Here is a 22988-nt window from a genome sequence, read left to right as displayed (position 1 = left end):
CAAAATGTGTCAAAGGCTTTTGGAAGACTATGCAATGCTTCATAACAACAAATTGCCTCTGATGAGTGTTAAGTCACAACTGTTTACATTAGATTCATTTTAGCAGTTATGAGCAGGCTCACGTGCATTCGCAGTTGAGTCACATATGAGTAGTACCATCTCCCGCTTCTGGCTACAGAAATGTGGCTGTTGGCTGTGTAAGCAGTCACAGCATGCAGCTAGATGCTACCGGAAAAAAACTTACTGGAACGTCCAAGCTGCCAGACTGATACATGCGCAGCAGGCATGGATCTAGGAGGCGGGTTGGGGTGGGGAGGGGGGGTGCAAACTGAGGTGTCTGACCCAGGTGGCAATTTCAGGGGGGGGGGGGGGGGGAATTCATATTCTTGAGGAAAAAAACCTTGTACTATTTGTATTAACAGGTTTTTCAGTATTAGACAATGACATTTTGATTTTTCATGTAGCAAAACGTTTGACAAACTTTGATGAGATAATAGATTCTTTCGCTGAAAGGAAAGCATGCCATTTAAAGCTGTAGCAGGATTAGAGAGAAAAATATGCTAGTAGCTAAGAATTGAATAAATGTGTACTGTCTTGTTTGTTTCTTGTCTTTACTGGTTTTATGTATCCCGTATTTAATTTTATGTCAGACAAAACAGCAAGTTAGTAGCTAATAGCAAATAAAGAGTGCAAATTTTCTGAAGAGTTCTTGCTCTCTCGATTACAAATAATCCCATCCAGTATTAATTAAGAGTCCCCTCCCCCCCACTCTCTTCTTTTTAAGAAAGAAAGAAAAAAGGGCGGGAGGGGGGGGGACAGGATGCCAATGAGCCAACTGGGAGCAGGAGAGGCATCACAGGTCGTTTTAATTTCCACTGTCCTGAATATAGTTTGATGGCATCCATTACAAAATATACATGTTTCAATTGCGGAGAGGAAAATACAGTGACATACGAGAGAAGAATGCTATGTGAGGAGGCGTGGCACTGCACTTCAGCACACTAAAAACCAAATAACATGTCTTACATTTCATCGAACACATGTGTTTTATGTATCAGACTCTTCATAAAGATGGGTGCTACAAAATGAACATATTTTTGAAAATTCGATTTTTTAATTTTTGACATCATATCTCAAACATTGTATATTGAGCAAGCAGTAAAGGAAACAAAAGAAAAATTTGGAGTAGGTATTGAAATGCATGGAGAAGAAATAAAAACTTTGAGGTTCGCCGATGACATTGTAATTCTGTCAGAGACAGCAAAGGACTTGGAAGAGCAGTTGAATGGAATGGACAGTGTCTTGAAAGGAGGATATAAGATGAACAGCAACAAAAGCAAAACAAGGATAATGGAATGTAGTCGAATTAAGTCGGGTGATGTTGAGGGAATTAGATTAGGAAATGAGACACTTAAAATAGTAAAAGAGTTTTGCTATTTGGGGAGCAAAATAACTGATGATGGTCGAAGTAGAGGGGATATAAAATGTAGACTGGCAATAGCAAGGAAAGTGTTTATAAAGAAGAGAAATTTGTTAACATCGAGTATAGATTTAAGTGTCAGGAAGTCGTTTCTGAAAGTATTTGTATGGAGTGTAGCCATGTATGGAAGTGAAACATGGACAATTAATAGTTTGGACAAGAAGAGAATAGAAGCTTTTGAAATGTGGTGCTACAGAAGAATGTTGAAGATTAGGTGGGTAGATCACGGAACTAATGAGGAGGTACTGAATAGGATTGGGGAGAAGAGAAGTTTGTGGCACAACTTGACTAGAAGAAGGGATCGGTTGGTAGGACATGTCCTGAGGCATCAAGGGATCACAAATGTAGCATTGGATGGTAGCGTGGAGGGTAAAAATCGTAGAGGGAGACCAAGAGATGAATACACTAAGCAGATTCAGAAGGATGTAGGTTGCAGTAGGTCCTGGGAGATGAAGAAGCTTGCACAGGATATATTAGCATGGAGAGCTGCATCAAACCAGTCTCAGGACTGAAGACCACAACAACAACAACCTCAAACACTTGATGGAGGGGGGGGGGGGGGCACTATCTAGTATTGCCTCGGTTTGGAAATATCATAGATCCGGGGCTGATGTGCAGAGCCATCTCGAGTTATAATGGGGAAGTGGGTAGTGTCCACGTGACATGTGTTTACATTTAGTGATTTTGCTGTTTCCTTTTCGTTCACTGCTCTCGCATCAAATGAAAACAAAGCGGATTTCAGTGGCTGGGAGTTGTCAAGTGAATTAAAATACATTCACATAATTACGGAAGGCTAAAATATGTTATTAGTTTCAGATTGTATTTTATTTCCACCTTTTTGACAGTCAAGCATTAATCGCCTTGGAGAACTATGAAGTTATTTTTGTCGATTTGCTAAAGAAATTTGCCTTTTGTTAATCTCTTCCACTGGGGCAGTTAATGTATTTGAAACAAAGTGTTAAATTCCACACTACTGGCTAGTTCCAACTGTCCACTGCATTTTGAGTGCATGTTCTCATCTTCTAGCACATATGGCATTATGCCATACTAAAGAACCAAACATGAGATAATACAGTACTGGTACACCAAGAAAATTTACATTCTGAAAACCACAATGAAAAGCTTAATATCAGGTCGAGGCCTACTTCATTGGGAATCTTTACCTTCGAATGTACACTTTTAAGTATGCACTCTAAATGTGCACGTTTTAGTATGGGTCACAAAATTCTGATGTTCTTGGAGTATCCTCTGATGTCTTGTTTCTTTTATGACATAATGTAAGATCTTTTAATGTTTTACACGTATGAACATATGCGCTTCCAACGTCGTCATAGCTGCACAAGCACGGTGGCGCCTGTTACCTGGCGCTCCCTGGCAACTGCTGAAACGAACCTATTTCTAACAGGTCATCAGAAAATATTGCAAATGGTGGTTTGAAAAGCATTATTTTCAAAGTAAATTTCTTTTTACACAAGTTGAACTATGCGTGAGAATGTACGATGAATTTCTAAAATCACATAGCGATTGACTCTCATTTAAAAATCAACTCTTTGATGACAAGCCATTTAGAAGAATTTTGAACCCAGAAGATCAGACATTTATGTCGTTATTAAAAATGTTACTGGCATATTTGTGTGATATATCTTTAAGTGTAAGACATGCAAAAATCAACATTATATGTGAAAGCTCAGCTTCTCTTGCAGCATATGAACCTTAGAGACCAATATTATACATGAAAGCTTTTCTTTTCTTGTACCGACACTATGTATTCGTATATTAATTTAAACCATTAACTTTTGCTGTTTGTGTGTTTGCGCTACTTAAGTGATGTTGCTATTGGCTGACTACATCACGTGTCCTATGCTCTGAATATCCGCTGTCATCGGCTGATGAGATCACGTGACATGAGCTATGACTGTCTTACAAAAGTGCATTGCAGTCTCGATTTCAGTGCTTCAGAAAGCAACATGCGGTGTTTGGTGGAATTCAGATTTATACTTTCGTAATACGAAAATATGCAGCATACATTTTGTTGCACATAAAAAATCTTTCCAAAATGTGTTTTTTTCCCCTGAGTTTTGTTTCCTAAAGTGCCGGAAAATTCTCCACCTGTGTATAAAGCCATAACCATGCAGAGGATTGACAAGTTTTACAGTGCCAAGGGAAAATTTACTGTCACTTAACACGGAAAAAGCGTGTTTTCACCCGGGAGAAAGTGTATTTTTAACTTGGAAATCTGGGATTTTTTTTTCTTGTCTGCGTATACATCCTGTTATTGTTGTATATTTTGGTAATTTGAAAATAGTTTATGTACTAGAAAGTATGGACAGTAAGAAGAAGAAAATTGTGGCAGTCACTGGCGGTTGTACGCCATATATAATATATTTCTTGAAAGGAAAATCACAAAATATCTGTAAAATAATATATGTAATAACTGACAGTGTTGGTTTACCCAATTCTTCCCCACCTTATACACTTCTTTAAGAGGCCTACATTTTTATGAGGCTATTTCTGAAATCAGTGAAGGTATTTTAAATCTGTCTTGCGACTCCAAGGGAATGCTTATTTTTGTCACCAGATATGTTTTGCTTTATTGAATTAAAATAAAAACAGTGGTCTTAATGAAACGCAATACCATTTGGTTTGCTTTCTCCATCAAAAAACAGTTCATTACAAGAGATGTTGATGTTAGTACTTAAGATTTCTGCTCACATTAGGTAGAAATACAGAAGTTCTTACATTTTTTTGTCAACTTATGTCTTTACTTACTCTTGAGATATCAAAATTCATCAGGGAAAAATGCTAAAACTTGTCTGGAAATCAGGGAATTTCACTTTGGGAAACCTGTGGCAACCCTGTGTATAACTTCAAATGTATTCGCAGTTGCGAATATAAACAACTATCGGCAACATAAGGGAATGACGATGATGAAAATGTGTGCTGGACTGGAACTTAACCTGGATTTCCCTCTTTGAGAGCAGTCTTCTTAACCTCCTTGGCTACCCATGCACGATTCATGGCCAGACCCAAACTTCCATATGTTGTCGTTCCCACAACACAACCTGTACATGAACCTCCTGTACAAGTTGAATTGTTATTGAGTGCAGACTAATCACCAGTCTCTGAGTGTGGTGTAGAAGCTGTTAGTACAGTAGACCCATTTTCAGAAGATACGGCGTCCCATTGCCCTTTCAATCATCCTGAATTGGGTTATTCAATTTTTCCCTAAATCACACCAGAAAATTACAGAGAGATTTCCATAAAAATGGCTAACACTTATCAACTTCCCCCATCCTTGTCCACTTGAATTAGTAGCCCACGCCTAATGAGACTGACACCAGTCGGATGTTAAATGGAAACTGTTCTTTGTGCCAAGTGCTGATTTTGCTAAGGCTGTCTTAAATGTCACAACAGTTCTCATGGAGAATACGTCTCTCTAAATGACAGCATTGTCTGGAAGCAAAGGGATGGAATATTAGGATTTAGTGTTTGTCAACGTTGATCGACATCATTAGACAAGCTCAGAATGTTTCAAGGATGGGGAAAGAAATTAGTCATGACTTGTCAGAGGAACCATCTCACATTTGACTGGAGCAATTTAGAGAAATCACAGAAATCTTAAGTCTGGATGGCCAGATGCTGATTTGAACTGCTGTCCTCACGAATGCAAGTTCAGTGTGCTAACCACTGTGACGCATTGCTTGCTGTGTCTGGAAACAGTATTGGCGACTTGCTGAGAATATTTAATAATGCATTTATTCACTTCATTCATCTTAATTAGTCTCTTTTTTCTGATCTTTTTGTTGACGATATATGTTATATTGCATAGCTTTCGTCCTCTATTTAAGAGTAATGTTCTTATCCCAGGAAGTACCTATCAAGTTTCAACAATATGAAAAGGATAGTTTGTTGCTCACCATGTAGAGGAGGCATTAAGTTGCAAACAGACACAATGAAAAGTCTGCTGACTTTTAGCCTTTGGACAAAGAAGTACTTTTTCAGAAGTACTACACACACACACACACACACACACACACACACACACACACAAACTACTGTCTTTGGGCCTGAGTGGCCATAGACAGAGAGTGTGTGTTTTCTGCTTCTGTAGGCCTTTTTTGTCCAAAAGCGAAAAGTTTAGCAGTCTTTGAATTGTGTCTGTCCACAACTCAATGTCTCCTTTATGTGGTAGGAAGCAGTCTATTCTTTTCGTATTGTTGTTATTTCATCATGGAATTTCCGTTGTTTGATCTTGATAGTTTTTATAATTTTAGCTATTGTAGCTGGTTATTTATGCTAAATTTTTGCACATACAATTGTACTCCTGGTTGAAAGCAAGGGGGACATACAGCTATTGAACGGAATGAACAATCTTGTAAGTGTAGCATATCAGTTAAAGCTACACCAGGCTAAGGCAAATATGCTGATGGGCTTTGTTAACTCTGTAAGGATACAAACTGTGCCTACAGCAATATTTTGGTGAGAGTGTACCATCTGTGTACAACCACATTTTCCAAACCTTGGTTGCTAGTAGCTGTCTCCTTGTGAGCATTGTATACAGATCAGGCTTTTAATTTCATATGAGTATCATCAACTACACTTGCATCTTACCTTATGAGATTTGTTGGTTATGATGATGAGGAATAAATATGTGACACCTAAGTTTCTTTTATATTTACACTGTATGTAATTTTTTATGTTTCTTTTTGCTGAACATATGATTCCTATGTACTAGTTGCAATACGAGAGAAGGAAATTTGCTACTCACCATATAGCAGAGTTGCAATACGAGAGAAGGAAAGTTGCTACTCACCATATAGCGGAGATGCTGAGTCGCGATAGGCACCATAAAAAGATTCACACAGTCATAGCTTTCAGCCATTAAGGCCTTTGTCAGCAGCACACACACACACACACACACACACACACACACACGCAAGTGCAACTTGCACACACATCTGCAATCTTAGAGAGCTGAAACTACACTCTCTGAGACTGCAGATGTGTGTGCAAGTTGCACTTGTGTGTGTGTGTGTGTGTGTGTGTGTGTGTGTCTCTATACTGCTGACAAAGGCCTTAATGGCCGAAAGCTATGATTGTGTGAATCTTTTTATGGTGCCTATCGTGGCTCAGCATCTCTGCTATATGGTGAGTAGCAACTTCCCTTCTCTCCTATGTACTGGTTGTTTTTACTCCTGAGGAAGACCAGTTTATACTCATCAGAAGCGAGGTATAGGTTTTAATAAACTTTTTATGTGCAACTGATTGGCTGTATGCTTCCCATTATATCCATATATATGTAGGTGATCCATTTGAGATGACACTAAAGTAAAACATTATGTACAAGAAACTGTGCAAACTGATTACTTGTTAACATTACATACATGCATAGGAGAGTATGGAGATTGTGTTTGAAGTTTGTGTCACAGCACATTTGCACTCAACATGTCTGCCACTGAATGCGGCGTATCATACCGCACACCTGTGTTGTGGCATTTGAAGATGGCCGCCGAGTAAGTGACGCCAGAAACTATTTCCAGAAAGTTAAGTGATTTAGACAGGAATATAATTTAGTATAACACCGACAACAAATTAAATACGTGCATTAGTGTATCGTTTAGTCTTGCTGTAGGTTTCACTTTTCTTTGCGTATTTTTTCAGAAAACGCGAAAAGATCGTAACTTCGCGAAGTCGCATTTAGGCTTAAATTTTGTAAACGTGTTTGTTTCTTGTTTCACGGTAATTTGACTAGTTTCTCGGTTACAAATAAGTAAACTACCGTAAATAGCGTGTAACTTCATTGTTTTAATACAGATTTCAGAAAAACAGCGTAACTTTATATCAGAAACTTGCTTATATACATTTGTTTATAGGCCTAATTCTCGTAATGTTTTTGGAGAATCAAACTTAAAGTATCTTGTTTAATTGCCCTTTTTTTCATTCCATTGCGTGAAATATATAATAAATAGCGTATACCTTCATTGTTTTAATACAGATCTCAGAGAAACAGCGGAATTTTAAATCAGAAACTTCCTTATATACATTTGTGAATAGGCTTAATTCTTGTAATGTCTTTTTTGATTTTCGGTAATTTAATTGATTTATTCTAGCTGAAGTATTATTTTTTCCATGAGGGAGAAGTGCCTGACTTGCCGTAGAATTGTTAGTTCCGGGGTTTGGTGTAATGGATGCAGTAGTTTTTTTCATTGGAGGGACTGCAGTGGTGTGGGTGTCAGGAAAGTGGATCAGGCTCATCAGTGGTTATGTGGGATTTGCAGCAGAGATAGGAAGATAATAGAACAGGAGGGGAAAATTGCTGCCCTTCTGGCTGAGCTAGATCAGGCTAGGGAAGATGTGGACAGGTTAAGGAGGGAGAAGGGCAAAGAGAGGTGGGAAGTGGTAACAGGTAACAGAAGGAACAGGCCTAGAACTAAGTCTGACAGTTTTGTGGTGAATCTCAAAAATAAATTTGACCTGTTGCTTCAGTTAGAAACTGATAAGCCTCAAGCAGAGGTAGGTGTAGACAGGACACAACAAACTTTCAATAGGAAATTGAAAAAGAATGTAGGAAGGTCATCGAAAAGGAAGAAAGTTTTGTTGTTAGGCAATTCTCATGCCTGAGGTGTAGGCCAACTTCTGCTGGAGGAATTAGGACCAGAATACCAGGTCACAAATTTTTTCAAACCAAGTGCTAGTCTGGATCAGGTGACAGAGGATTTAGGTTCACTCTGTAAAGGATTTACCAGGGAAGACACCGTGGTTATTGTGGGAGGCCCAGGGAACATTATCGACAGAGATCGTGGGTACAATATAGAGTGTGACCTGGTAATTATTGCGTCGGCATCAAGACATACCAATGTTGAATTTGTATCTGTCCTGAAACGCCATGACCGGCCTCATTTGAACTCTTCTGTTGGGAGAGTTAATTTGGAGTTGGAATGGCTGCTTGGATCGGGTGCGGGGGCTCGTATTGGTGTGGTTCCTGTTGATTCTCTCAGTAGGTGGGACTATACCAGGCACGGCCTACATATCAACAGGAAAGGGAAGGGTAAACTGGCTGGGGTAATAGCAGGAAATTTAAGGGGGGGGGGGGGGGGGAGGCACTGCCATGAATGGTAAAATACCAGTGGTTACAGGTGTTGGAGCAGCACCTTTTTTAGGATAGGTAAGACAGAAAGATGTCAAGTTCTACGAGAGGTCAGGATTGAAACAAATCTTCAGTTTAGGAAAGAAATTAAACAGCACAATTCTAGCACATTGGATCACCAGTCGCAGCTGTCAATTATAAATTTTCACCAATCACCAGAAATTTTATCTCCACCAAGTTGTATCTCAGTCCTAGGTAGTTGCATTGATGAATTAAAGTCACCCAACCCAGTTGACATAATCTGCCTCTCTGAACACCATGTGACCACTGGTATAGGAACTAGGGCTAAGCACAATGAGAAACTCACACAGGAGAGTACTGCAAATGTTAGAATAAGGAAAGGTTCTCATAAAAGTATAATTAAAAATAATGTAAGTATATTTCATCAAAATATTGGGAGTTTAAAGAATAAAATACATGAGCTTCTGGTTTGTTTAGAAGATTTAGAAGCTGAGGATGAAATAGATATACTATGCCTGTCTGAGCATCACATTGTTACTGATATGGATAAGGTGAATGTAAGTGGATATAAGCTCTCTGCACATGTAATTAGAGAAAATATGGAGAAAGGAGGAGTTACCATATATGTCAAAAGTTATCATTGTGCAAAAAGTATGGAAACAAAAAAGTTTTGTGTAGAGAAACATATAGAAGCATGTGCCTGTGAGCTTAAATTAAATAAAGGCACATTTATAATTGTAACTGTATATAGGTCCACATCGGGAAATTTTCATCTATTTCTGAAAAATTTTGACTCCTTGTTGTGCTATCTGTCAGACAGGGGGAAGCAAATTATGATTTGTGGGGACTTCAATGTAGAATCTCTGAAAGAGGGTAATAGGAAAAATGACCTTGAAGTATTACTCGGATCTTTCAATTTGACACCCGATATTGATTTTCCTATTCGGGTGGTAAAGGATAGCAGCTCACTGATAGATAACTTCTTTATAGACCAAGATAAGTTTAACCAGATAAATGCTCAGCCTGTTGAGAATGGTCTTTCTGATCATGGTGCACAGCTAGTTACAATATATGACATAGCTCCATTCAGCAGTACTAAACAGTCCTCCAAAGTAGTACGTTCAGTCAACGATTTAACAATTGCAAATTTCAGGGAAAGCCTACAGCAGTTAGACTGGGATGAGGTGTACCGTGAACCTGATGCCAATTTAAAATATAATTTATTTCATGACACTTTTGTAAATGCATTTGAAAACTGCTTCCCCAAGAAAATAATTAAATATACTCGTAAGAAACCATGTAACAAACCATGGCTTACTAAGGGTATAAAAATATCTTGTAACCAGAAAAGGGAAATGTATCTGACAGCAAGAAAGAGTAGTGACCCAGAAACTATCAAACATTATAAAAACTACTGTGCTATATTAAGAAAAGTTATTAAAAAATCCAGAAGTATGTGTATCATGTCTGAAATCAGCAACTCTGATAATAAAATTAAAACAATTTGGAATATTATTAAAAGAGAAACAGGTCAACCAAGAGCAGAGGAAGACAGTATTACCATCAAATTGAATGAAAACTTTACGAACAAAAAGTCAGAAGTTGAAAATATTTTTAATAATCATTTTCTAAATGTTGTGGATATAGTAGGATCCAGGCGTTCATTAGAAGATGCTAGGCTGTTAATGGCAGAGGCCATACCTATGCAATTTGATACAATTGAAATCTCACCCACTTCTCCCTCTGAAATTAGGAAAATAATAAACTTGCTTAAAAGCAAAAACTCACATGGAATTGATGGCATTTCCAGCAAAATACTAAAAGCTTGTTCTCAACAGATAAGTAAGATTCTCAGCCACCTGTGTAATAGCTCTCTGGAACAGGGCATTTTCCCTGATAGACTGAAATATGCTATTGTTATACCTTTGCATAAAAAAGGGGATAGATCTGATGTCAACAATTACAGTCCAATCTCCCTTCTAACAGCTTTATCCAAAATTTTTGAGAAAGTAATGTATTCAAGAGTAGCTTCATATATCTGTAAAAATGAAGTACTAACAAAATGTCAGTTTGGTTTCCAGAAAGGTTTTTCAACAGAAAATGCCATATATGCTTTCACCAATCAAATTTTGAATGATCTGAATAACCGAACACCACCCATTGGGATTTTTTGTGATCTCTCGAAGGCTTTTTGATTGTGTAAATCATGAAATTCTGCTAGACAAGCTCAAGTATTGTGGCATGAGTGGGACAGTGCACAAATGGTTTAATTCGTACCTAACTGGAAGAGTGCAGAAAGTTGAAATAAGCAGTTCTCATAATATGCAAAGATCAGCACATTCCTCAAACTGGGGAACCATCAAGAAAGGGGTTCCACAAGGGTCGATCTTGTTCTTAATATATATTAATGACTTGCCATTCTATATTCATGAAGAGGCAAAGTTAGTTCTCTTTGCTGATGATACAAGTATAGTAATCACACCTGACAAACAAGAATTAACTGATGAAATTGTCAATGTCTTTCAGAAAATTACTAAGTGGTTCCTTGTAAACGGACTCTCACTGAATTTTGATAAGACACAGTACATACAGTTCCGTACAGTAAATGGTATGACACCATTAATAAATATAGACCTTAATCAGAAGCATATAGCCAGGGTAGAATATTCAAAATTTTTAGGTGTGTCCATTGATGAGAGATTAAATTGGAAGAAACACATTGATGATCTGCTGAAACGTTTGAGTTCAGCTACTTATGCAATAAGGGTCATTGCAAATTTTGGTGATAAACATCTTAGTAAATTAGCTTACTACGCCTATTTTCACTCATTGCTTGCATATGGCATCATATTTTGGGGTAATTCATCACTGAGGAATAAAGTATTTATTGCACAAAGGCGTGTAATCAGAATAATAGCTGGAGTCCACCCAAGATCATCCTGCAGACATTTATCTAAGGATTTAGGGATATTCACAGTAGCTTCTCAGTATATATAATCTCTTATGAAATTTGTTATTAACAACCAAACCCAATTCAAAAGTAATAGCAGTGTGCATAACTACAATACTAGGAGAAAGGATGGTCTTCACTATTCAAGATTAAATCTAACTCTGGCACAGAAAGGGGCGAATTATACTGCCACTAAAGTCTTTGGTCACTTACCAAATAGTATCAAAAGTCTGTCAGATAACCAACAAGTATTTAAAAGGATTTCTGAATGACAACTCCTTCTACTCCATAGAGGAATTTTTAGATATAAATTAAGAAAAAAAGAAAAAAAAACAAAAAAATTATTTTAAAAAATTAAAAAAATGAAATAAAAAAGTTGTTATATTAACTTAATTATGTTGTTAAATTAACTTAATTATGTCATGTATTGGAAAATTTGACTCGTTCCACATCATTATGAAATATCATATTCATGATCCATGGAACTAGTATTAATCTAATCTAATCTGGAGTGATTTGCTGGAAGACCTGTGTAGGTCAGTCAGATTCTGTGGGCTTCTTGCATACAATGTTGACTTGACCCAGCCCTGTGCAAAAAAGTCTGTAGGTGTTAGGCTGGGACTGTTAGGAGGCCATGGGCTAGGTCCACCACAGCAGCACCAGCGATTGTTGAATATCTGGTTTAATTGTTGCTGTACTGAGAGAGCCCAGTTCTTACAGAGTACCGCCGTGTCGCCCTGTTGATAGAAAATGGTGCCCAGTATCCTATCTTGCTGTAATTGAGAGACCACATACTGCTCAATTATTTCCAGGTAATTGAGTGCAGGAACAGTCCCCTCTGCAGAAAAAGAATGGACCAATAACATTGAACCAACATATGAAAGGTCGCTGGGTCTCTTAAGACACGCGAAAATTTCACATACCATATGACACATTGAGCACATTGTTGTGACACAGTGAGCTCTTTACTCAACAGTCGACAATCATTGAGTGTGCTAACTTGGTGCCACATCTGTACAATATGTTTCTGACATCTGGTATTTGTGCTGTGAACTACACACACTGTTGGCTTGCCTCCCAGAGCAGTTAACTCCCATCGTTTTCACGTACATTGTAGAAAATTGCTGAGAGATATATACATTAGCTTAATAAATGTAACATAATACTTTTGTGACATCTCAAAAGGATCACACTATATATCCTTTTCTGTTTATAATGTGGTCTTGGCCACAAATTGATTTGCATCACTAATCAAAGGATATTGTTTTTCATTCTATTACAGGACCAGTTGAACAGAATGAAGTAAGTGATACCTCACTTAGAAATTTGACAGATGCTAGACAGAATCTATCAGATGTACAGACAGAAGTAGTACACTCAAGTAATGTGGCACCAGATGCCTCAGATTCCAGTGACAGTCATTATGAATGTGTATTTTTGGCTCACACACCTGCAGAAACAGCTACAACACTAAAATCGGAAGATGAGAGTCCAACTCTGTTGGTGGATAGTCCTCTTCTAGCTAGTACATTGCAAGATACAGTAGTTCCTACAGATGGATATCAGAGAAATGGCAGATTCAGAGCTGTTTCAGGGTCAGAGACACAGGTTTTAAGATCTGTATTAAGTCCACCTGCTATGGAGGCTGCAAATTTGCACAGGGCTTCCGATGCTGAGAGGCAGAGTACCACCTATTTGCCTCCAAGACCGATTGATAGGCAAGACAGTGTGCCTGCAACCTCTCCAAGAGCAGATGTTGTGAGGAGACCTGGCGGTTATTCTACTAATCAAAGTGAAAGACAGGAAACGTTGGCAGGTAGCACATCGAGAGTTGGAGGATCTGGACTGACAGCAGGTCGACTGACAGAAAGATGTGAAACATCTTTGCAAGGCGCATCATCAGCATCACAAAGAGCTGTAATCACTTCGACTGGTAGAATCCCAGAGAGGTCAGATCATATTTCTGCTTCTGCCACGAGAGGAGCCGATATTGAGAGGCAACTACAGCCTGCACCACATCCTTATCACAGACAGGTAAATTTTATAAATCAGAATTTTTTACCTAGAGGTTTAGTGTAAATTTCATGGTAGACTTAACTGAGATATAATGATTTATATCTTTACATATATAAATTAAAGTTCCCTGCTCACTATATTCATGCAAATCTCAGGAACTGCCGTTGAAATTTTGATACATTTGTTACTATTAGGTAGCTTGACTCAGAGTATGAGACAACTCCCCTTGCCCAACAGGCTTCTTGAGAAGAATTTATTTTTAACTATTCTGACTAATCAAAGCTCTTGCCAAGAAGTTATATTATATCCATTCTAAATGTATGCCATTTATTTATTGTGTACATTTTGATATTACAAGGAGAAATAAAATAAATAAATAAGTTTTTCACTTCTAACCATGTCATCTGTGGTGTCACTATTTTTAAACATCCTAATAGCATAACTGTGAAGTTTATGCATATTTGGCTGTTTCTTCCAAATATGTTGTGATTTGTGAGGCTGTCTTTACCATGAGACCACATATGTTTTTATTTGAATTCATATCAGATTTCGCTTCTGTGCTGATGTGAGGCTGTTACAATGCCTCTTGCTTTCAAACTTATCATCTGCCCACAGCTCCCTGATTGGCTGTATAGAACCAGCAGCTGCACCCACCCCCCACCCCCTGCAGACGTTCCTAAAAAGCCAAAGTACGTGTTATAGATTCCCATACTTGGCAACATGATGTAATTTTCTGCCTGCTCACTTCTCCTCACCCTGCACTCATCTAATTCCCAGTCAAGCTGGTATCACTGCTCCCCCATGCAATCATTCCGTAGTGCTGAGCTCGAGCAGATATGAAGCATGAACTGCAATATATTCTAGCGTGCTATTCATATGTGACAGCAACAACAACAACAACAAGTGATACATAAATAAAAGATCACAATCACGATTCAGTCCAGTTTTTGAAGTTTCGCTCGTCACGTGATCTACTGACGTCTGTCGCTACTATTTCCATGACTGGTCTTGCCGTTGTAATTTATTTTTGAGACAACAGTTACAGTCAGTTTAATATGATTTATTTCATTTCTTAGAAATTTCATTCTGGGTTAATTTTTCTTCTTGTTTTATCTTAAGGTCATCATCATGTTATAAAGCTGATAATATTTTTATCCGGTGCATGAACTGCGATCGAATTCATCGTTGCAACCCACTTAATAAACCATCACAGTCTCTCATGGTCAAATAAAATATTGATCTGGGTTCAGAATCAAGGTTTTTTTTATGTTAATTTTATTTAAAATGCAGAGTTAATATTTGTAAACAGTACCAGTACAGGTATGAGAACTTTTATCACAGACCTGTTCAAATACAACAAGAGTTTTAATGTGATAGGATTTAGTACTATCCCTCTGTGTTTCACAGAAATTGTCAAATTTTAGTTAGAGCAATACATTGTTTTAGTGGCTAGTTCATAGTCTCTCGTGTATCCCTTGCTGTAACGGTGCATGAGTCAAATGTAACATGATTGTTTGAACAATGTTGATACCGTTACAAGCACTTCGGCTTTTCAGGGAATCTTGAGCCTGTTAGAACATGAGTATCATTTGCACAGCCCAGTCCTTCTGAATTCTCAAAATAAATCTGCATGTGACATCAATATCTACAGCTTCACCTACGAGTGTCACAACCCATATATACTTTGTTAAACAACATAAAAGTGCTAACCTGTGCAGCAATAGTTAAATCTTGGAAAATAAGATGACCCTGCATTTCTTGAATGAAGAATTCGGGGAATGAACTCGTCTTGTACTCTGATAAATATGGTAATTTATAAATATTTCATGCAAATTGGCCAAACTATGATGAATTAAAGACAGAGGCCACAATGAAAATGATGCCATTGCTATCTAGCTACGGGAAGAACTCACAACATGAGCAATTGCTGTGCAATTGGGAGCGTCTGTTTCATCTTCACCTGCAGCGGCAACAGTTCTCCATTCACCACGAGACACCATCATCGTGGTTGTGTGAGATAATGTCATTTTCCACTTTGTGGTTTGCATTTTTTTCACTGCCTGTGCATCTTCACTGATCAAGTCAATGGTGTCCAGTACGGACATGAAGTGACTTCTAATTAAAAGACTTGCACTAGGCCATTGAGCCATGTGAAATGATTATTATCACAATGTGTACTTTTATAAGTACCCTCTTCTTCTATACATTTTATAAAATCAAACCCCCTGCTGTGTTTTTTTGTCTGCAGGGATTTTGATACAGTTTTGACTAATGTATGCTCTCATTCAGGTGGACTGAGAGGTTCGGTACCTCACAGATTCTATTATCGCTATCAAACGTCACTCTGAACACCAGTTAAAAACCGAACTTTACTGGTGCATGCGGCTTACTTTGTTTAAGTTATATAAAAGTTATGTTATTCAGCAGCCTATTGTTGTTCTCTGTACTTTAACCGTAACTCCGCGCAGTGGTCCATAATAAAATTACCACTGTGCCACCCATGTTGTCTAGCCATAGATACCTGATGTTACCCATGTGAAGGTGGGGCATGTTACTAGATTGTAATAAATCAGGTATCTAATTATCAATGAAGATAAAAAGTCAGTTGTCAGCTGCACAAGAAAACTTTTATTTGGTTCACTTTACCTGTTTCAACAGTTTAAACTGTCATTTTCAGAAGAGAAATAGGCTCAGATCATTAGTAAGCAAATGTCAAAATAAGAATCAGATGGTGACGTCCAGCAAAGGATTGGCTAAAAATACATATATAAATCAGGTATTTTAAAAATAAAATGATAAAGATCAAACAGCAGAAGTAAAACAGGTTTCTTAAAACAGATGTAAAATGGTTCAGCTTAAAAGCCACGACATACTTTTGTGACAGAATCAGTAAAACAGAATTACATCACTAAAAAATAGATGTTATGTGCAATGAGTGACAAACAATTATCAAATCCACTTCATATATACTATGTGTAACAAAAGCCAACCACCAGACTGATGACATCAAGGGCATTTAACATGCCTATATACAAAGTGGGAGCACTAGTGTATATGCAAATTCTAATAAATTCTGTGACAATTGAAGTGCACATATGCATTAAGCCTTATAAAACAGTCAACAACAGACAGTAAACCATGAACCAGGTGTTAAGTAACAAACATATAAAAATAACATTATTACTATGCAAAGGAACACACAAGGAAAGTAAACTGTTCATATTTTATTACTTTAAGTGGCGCCATGGGCCACAGGAACAGCGACAGGATGTGGAACTGTTCAATATACTGGAGACGAGGCCAGCCGCTGGACACTCATTAGCAGGAAATACAAGTAAGTGAGCTGCAGTCCTGTTTCAATAGCAGAAAGTGGACATTGCCAAGTCCAAGACATGTGAGGGGCCCAGCACATGTTTACAAGTTGACTTTCTGTGTGGAAATTTGTCTGTAGCATATGTCGAAGCTAAGTAAAACTTGGTGTGTGGGAGCAAATAAACCTTGGTAGGCATTTAAACAGTTAAGTGTGTGACAGTCACACATTAAAAATAAGTTGTCGTTCATGGCTATACCAAGAAGACATTGTAAGAACTAAAAATCTGTGTTGCAGAAATGCCGTTAGTACATATTAGATAGTAAAGACAAAGTAAAATTACTATTAAAATCTGTGAGCAAGGCAGCTTTGACTGTGTAATTAGATACAACTCTTTGCCTTTACATATGTCTGCTTGTGTCTGTATATGTGCGGATGGATATATATTTGTGTGTGTGTGTGAGTGTGTGTGTGTGTGTGTGTGTGTGTGTGTGTGTGTGTGTGAGCGCGCACGAGTGCATACCTGTCCTTTTTTCCCCCTAAAGTAAGTCTTTCCGCTCCCGGGATTGGAATGACTCCTTACCCTCTCCCTTAAAACCCACATCCTTTCGTCTTTCCCTCTCCTTCCCTCTTTCCTGATGAAGCAACCGTGGGTTGCGAAAGCTTGAATTTTGTGTGTGTGTTTGTGTTTGTTTGTGTCTCTATCGACATACCAACGCTTTCGTTTGGTAAGTTACATCTTCTTCTTCTTCTTCTTCTTCTTCTTCTTTTTTAAGATATATTTTTCCCACGTGGAATGTTTCCCTCTATTATATAGATACAACACAAGTTGGACATAAAATTAAATCATTTAACAGAGAAACTACACAATCAAAAAACAATCTGTTTTTCAATTCAAGCTGATCATTCAGCAAATCCTTAAAAAATGGGAAGGGGGAGGTGTAAGTTTGTTTCTCAGTTTTAAGGTGTTCTTCTAAAGTTGATTTCTAAGAATTCTCACTGTCTTTGTTGAGTATGAGCTCGCAAAAAACGGATTTTGAAAGCCCTCCCTGTTTGTTCTATATAAAAGCTCAGGCACACATTGCATTGAATTTTGTGTAGCCCACATTTGAGATATTTGTTGACTATAAATCTCTCGTTATGCGTAAACAGCAACTTAGTGACATTATTAGTGGAAAACGCTATATTGAAGTCACATTTTCTTAACAGCTTGGCAATTCAATATGACATGTTTCCTAGGAAAAGAATTGTAAAAACATTTTTTCCCAGTGACACCCTGATTATTTAGTAAAGAAGAATAGGCTTGCTTTCTAGTTTTATTTTTATATAGTTTTTGGGCAGGACTAGCCAGGTACACGTTGTTGACAGCAAGGTTGTTGACAGAGACAAGAGGAACATCAAATCTGTGGTCAATCATAGCACGAAAAAATGACATTTTGTGACAAAAAGTGTGACAGGAAAAAGCGCAGATGATGTTATCTGTAATAGTAGATTTCATATGGATGTCAAAACTAATTTTTCCATCTACCAGTTGCAATTTCAAGTTGAAGGAATTAAGTTCATGAGATTGCTTTTCTATTTCATCCAATTCTTATTTTGACATCAGCTTACTAATGATTTGTGCCTATTTCACTTCCAAAGATGAAGTTTAAACTGTCAAAACTGGTAAAGTGAACCCAGTAGAGGCTTTCTTGTGCAACTGATGATTGACTTTTTATCTTTATTGAAGTATTCTGCAACTGCTGAACTAAAACTATGAGCAAAACCATAAACTCACTGCCTAGTGTGGTAAAACAAGCTGTTGCCACCTACAAGAACATAAAGCTTAAAATCCTTAAATGTAGCCAACACGTTTTGTTTCATAAGCATTGTCTTCTACGAAATCTGATTCCTAAATATATATCAGCTTATGTGAAAATTCCCAAAAATTGTGCTCCTTCCACCATTATGAGAAAATATGTCTCCTACTTAATTATCAATGAAATAAGTATGTTTTATGACAGGAAAGACTTTCTCAACTGTAAAGCTTATCTTTTGCATTTAGGACTTAGGAGACTGTTGCATGCCTTGTAATTTGACAGTATTGTGAATTCAGTTCATGAGTGGGCCAATTGTGGAGCGAGATTTGATCATTCAGCAACACCGTAAAAAGCTCTTGAATATATTAGAAACAAAACCAATGTCAGAATATCATTTAAAAAACTGAACGTAACCTGTTAAACAAGGCTCAGAAGCATAATGTTGACATGCCCCTAAATCAGTCTACAGTTATTAAACTTGTTGATGTGAACTTGCTAGGGACTCTGTTAAACTTGACAGATGTAAACAAGCCAATATAGGTTCGAAGGTTAATCAGATAATCAGTAAAGAAATGAGTAACAGTTGTCACAAAAGGAAAGATGATTGTCTTGCCTCAGTTTGGTGCATCAGTAAGAAGCTCAGGGAAGAAAATTCACTCATCGTCAAGGCAGACAAAGGCAACAACTCTGTCATCTTATACAGATGACCATGTAAACAAAACATTAGAGGCCTTTCCTGAAAATAGTATTCACACCATCTATAGGACCCCAATTGCTAATTTCATTAAAAAGCTGAAAGTAGCCTTCGACTCTTGTAATTCCCTTACTCTCCCAAAAATCATGATAGATTGTTGACGACGACTCCCAAGATGGCAACTTTGCGATCACTAGTGAAGATACATAAAAATAATTGGCCTGTACGTCTCATTGTTAATGGAATTGGTAGTTATGGGTACTTCTTATCCAAAAAGCTACTGTTTCTACTCAAGAAATATTACATGTATGGTATTCCTTTCACAGTGAAAAATGGGAAAGATCTCTTTAAAAGATGCTACCTTTCCCTCTGGTCATCTTCTCACATCACTTGATATCACAAACCTCTACACCAATATTCTGATAAATGAAACGATCCTCTTTATTAGTGAAAACCTCACAAAGTACAAGACATTGAATACTGATGAAAGTAACGAAATGATAACACTTTTGGGTATTATTCTCAGATATAGTTATTTCAACTTCAGTGATCAACATTTCAACAAGATGGATGCCTGGTTATGGGGAACTGCCATCATTTTGAACTTAGCTTTTTCAAATCTTACCCTGTTTTGGCCAGTAACATTTCATTTAACGGACGGTATGTGGATGATACTGTTACCATACTCAATGGCAGTGTGAGGGATTTCATATCTCTTAGTGACTCTCTGAACTACTTCCACGCGTAAAAACAAATTTACATACAAAATAGAAAATCAGTTCCATGAACTTAGTTTCTGGGACTTGAAATTGCAGCTGGTAGACAGAAAATATCCATAGGAAATGTACTTTGACAGATAACATCATCCATGGTTCTTCCTGTCATCCTTGAGGCACCATATGTCATTTCTTCATACTGTGATTGACAACATATTTGAGGTTGTTCTTAGTCCCTCTGCTATTGCCACAGAGCTTAACAACCCTAAGAACATTGCTGTCAGCAACAGGTACCTGGGTAATCTTGTGCAAAAACTATAGAAGGTTAAAACTAGTAAGCAAGACAATCCTTCTATACTTAATGAAGATGGTGTCACTGGGAAAAAATATTTTAAAATTCCCTTCCTAGGGAACCTGTATCAAATTACGAAGTTGCTAAGAAAACATGACCTCAATGTGGCGTTTTCCACTAATAATGTCACTAAGTTGGTGTTTATGCATAACGGGAGATCTACACTGACAAATATCTCAAATCTGGGCTATACAAAATTCATTGCAACTTGTGGCCTAGATTTTATGTTAGACAACTGGAGGGGAGGTGGGGGGGGGGGGGGGGGCTTTTAAAATCCATTTTTGTGAGCACTTACTCAACAAAGATGGTGAGAATTCTTAGAAATCAACTTTTGCAGAGCATCTTTAAACACACTTAAACCCCCCACCATCTTTACTTGATGTGGCCCCATACTGTTGACAATGGGTGCAAAATTAATCTTTTAGAAGAAGTTGAAATTTATGAACATATAAACCTTAATGCTAAGGATTTTCTGGATGATCAGCTTGCATTGAAAAACTTTTTTTCTTTATTGTCGAGCGTCTCTGTTAAATGATTTACAGTGACCTACTTTCTCATGTTCACCTTACGTTGTATCTCATTCAGAAGTCTAAGCTGCCTTGCTCACAGGTTTTAATAGCAATTTTATTTTGTCTGTTCTATCTAATATGTACTATTGATGTTTATGTAACATAGATTTTTACGTTTTGATAAGGTCGTCTTTATACAACAATGAACTTATTTTTAATGTGTAACTGTCACCTGCTTAACTTTTTGAACAACTTCTATGGTTTATTAACTCCCACACCCCAAGTTTTACTTAACATTTACATACGCTACAGGCACCTTTCCACACAACAAGTCAAGTTGTAAACACGTGCTGGAGCCCCTTGTACGCCTTCAGCTCAGTGACATCTACTTCCTACTATCGAAGCAGGACTGCAGCTCACTTGCTTGTCTTTCCTCCTAATGAATGTCCAGCGGTTGGCCTTATCTCCAGGATACTGAACAGTTCCATGTACCGCTGCTGTTATAGTGACCCACAGCGTCACCATAAAATAATAAAATCTGAACGGTGTACCTTCCTTTGTTTATCCCTTTACATAGTAATAATATTATTTTTATGTGTCTGTTTGCATAACAGTTGGTCCATGGTTTACAGTCTTTGTCAACCGTTTTAAGGTTTAATGCATTCTTGCGCTTCAGTTGTCGCAGAATTTATCACTGTCTGCATGTACACTAGTGCAGCCAGTTTGTATGTAGGCTTGTTCGATGCCCTTGGTGTCATCAGTCTTGTGGTTGACTTTTGTCACATATAGTATGTATGACGTGGCATTTATAGTTAACTGTTTGCCACTCATCGCGCATAAATCTGTTTTTAGTGATGTCACTCTGTTTTATAGATTCTGTAGCAAAGATATGTTGTGGCTCTTAATCTTAACTGTTTTCACATGTGTATTAACAAACCTGTTTTACTTCTGCTGTTCATTCTCAGTAAGTTCATTTTTAAGATATGTGCTTTATACAGGGTGTTACAAAAAGGTACGGCCAAACTTCCAGGAAACATTCCTCACACACAAATAAAGAAAAGATGTTATGTGGACATGTGTCCGGAAATGCTTAATTTCCATGTTAGAGCTCATTTTAGTTTCATCAGTATGTACTGTACTTCCTCGATTCACCACCAGTTGACCCAATTGAAGGAAGGTAATGTTGACTTGGGTGCTTGTGTTGACATGCGACTCATTGCTCTACAGTACTAGCATCAAGCACATCAGTGTGTAGCATCAACAGGTTAGTGTTCATCATGAACGTGGTTTTGCAGTCGGGGCAATGTTTACAAATGCGGAGTTGGCAGATGCTCATTTGATGTATGGATTAGCATGGGGCAATAGCCGTGGCGCGGTACGTTTGTATCGAGACAGATTTCCAGAACGAAGGTGTCCCGACAGGAAGACGTTCGAAGCAATTGATCGGCGTCTTAGGGAGCACGGAACATTCCAGCCTATGACTCGCGACTGGCGAAGACCTAGAACGACAAGGACACCTGCAATGGACGAGGCAATTCTTCGTGCAGTTGACGATAACCCTAATGTCAGCGTCAGAGAAGTTGCTGCTGTACAAGTTAACGTTGACCACGTCACTGTATGGAGATTGCTACAGGAGAACCAGTTGTTTCCTTACCATGTACAGTGTGTGCAGGCACTATCAGCAGCTGATTGGCCTCCACGGGTACACTTCTGCGAATGGTTCATCCAACAATGTTTCAATCCTCATTTCAGTGCAAATGTTTTCTTGGCACGGGTAGTGCAGCGGATTAGTTTGGAAACCCACCGTGGAGGGTGCACACATCATGTCGTACGGGCAGATCCATGGATGGAAGTGTTTACCTGCGAGCAACAGCAAGTGGAGCAGTCCAGTCCTCTTGCGGTGTTAAACTGCCGTGGACATAGCCTTGCGCCTAATGCCGAGTGTTGGGTGCTTAGTCAATGGCATCCCACATTAGCCACGTGCCAAATACATTGATGATGTGCCTATATCTGTGTGGGTTCAGATGCTGTGCCTCTCGTATATCAATTCACCT

At 38.0% G+C, this 22988-nt stretch overlaps 1 protein-coding gene across 2 annotated transcripts in view; it reads left to right on the top strand.

Moving 5' to 3' along the window:
• The window catches only part of LOC126259344 (uncharacterized), a 152458-nt gene that overhangs the window by 89956 nt on the left and 39514 nt on the right, over positions 1 to 22988 (top strand). For both annotated transcript variants that reach the window (XM_049956054.1, XM_049956055.1), the window contains exon 9: positions 12821 to 13572. In XM_049956054.1, the coding sequence (XP_049812011.1) occupies positions 12821 to 13572 (752 nt within the window). The remainder of the gene's footprint in view (positions 1 to 12820; positions 13573 to 22988) is intronic.

This window comes from Schistocerca nitens, chromosome 5 (assembly GCF_023898315.1).
Source record: "Schistocerca nitens isolate TAMUIC-IGC-003100 chromosome 5, iqSchNite1.1, whole genome shotgun sequence".
In the NCBI taxonomy this organism is placed as follows: Eukaryota; Metazoa; Arthropoda; class Insecta; order Orthoptera; family Acrididae; genus Schistocerca; species Schistocerca nitens.
Note: the sequence above shows the minus strand (reverse complement) of the source record. Positions and strands in the feature narration are given on the sequence as shown.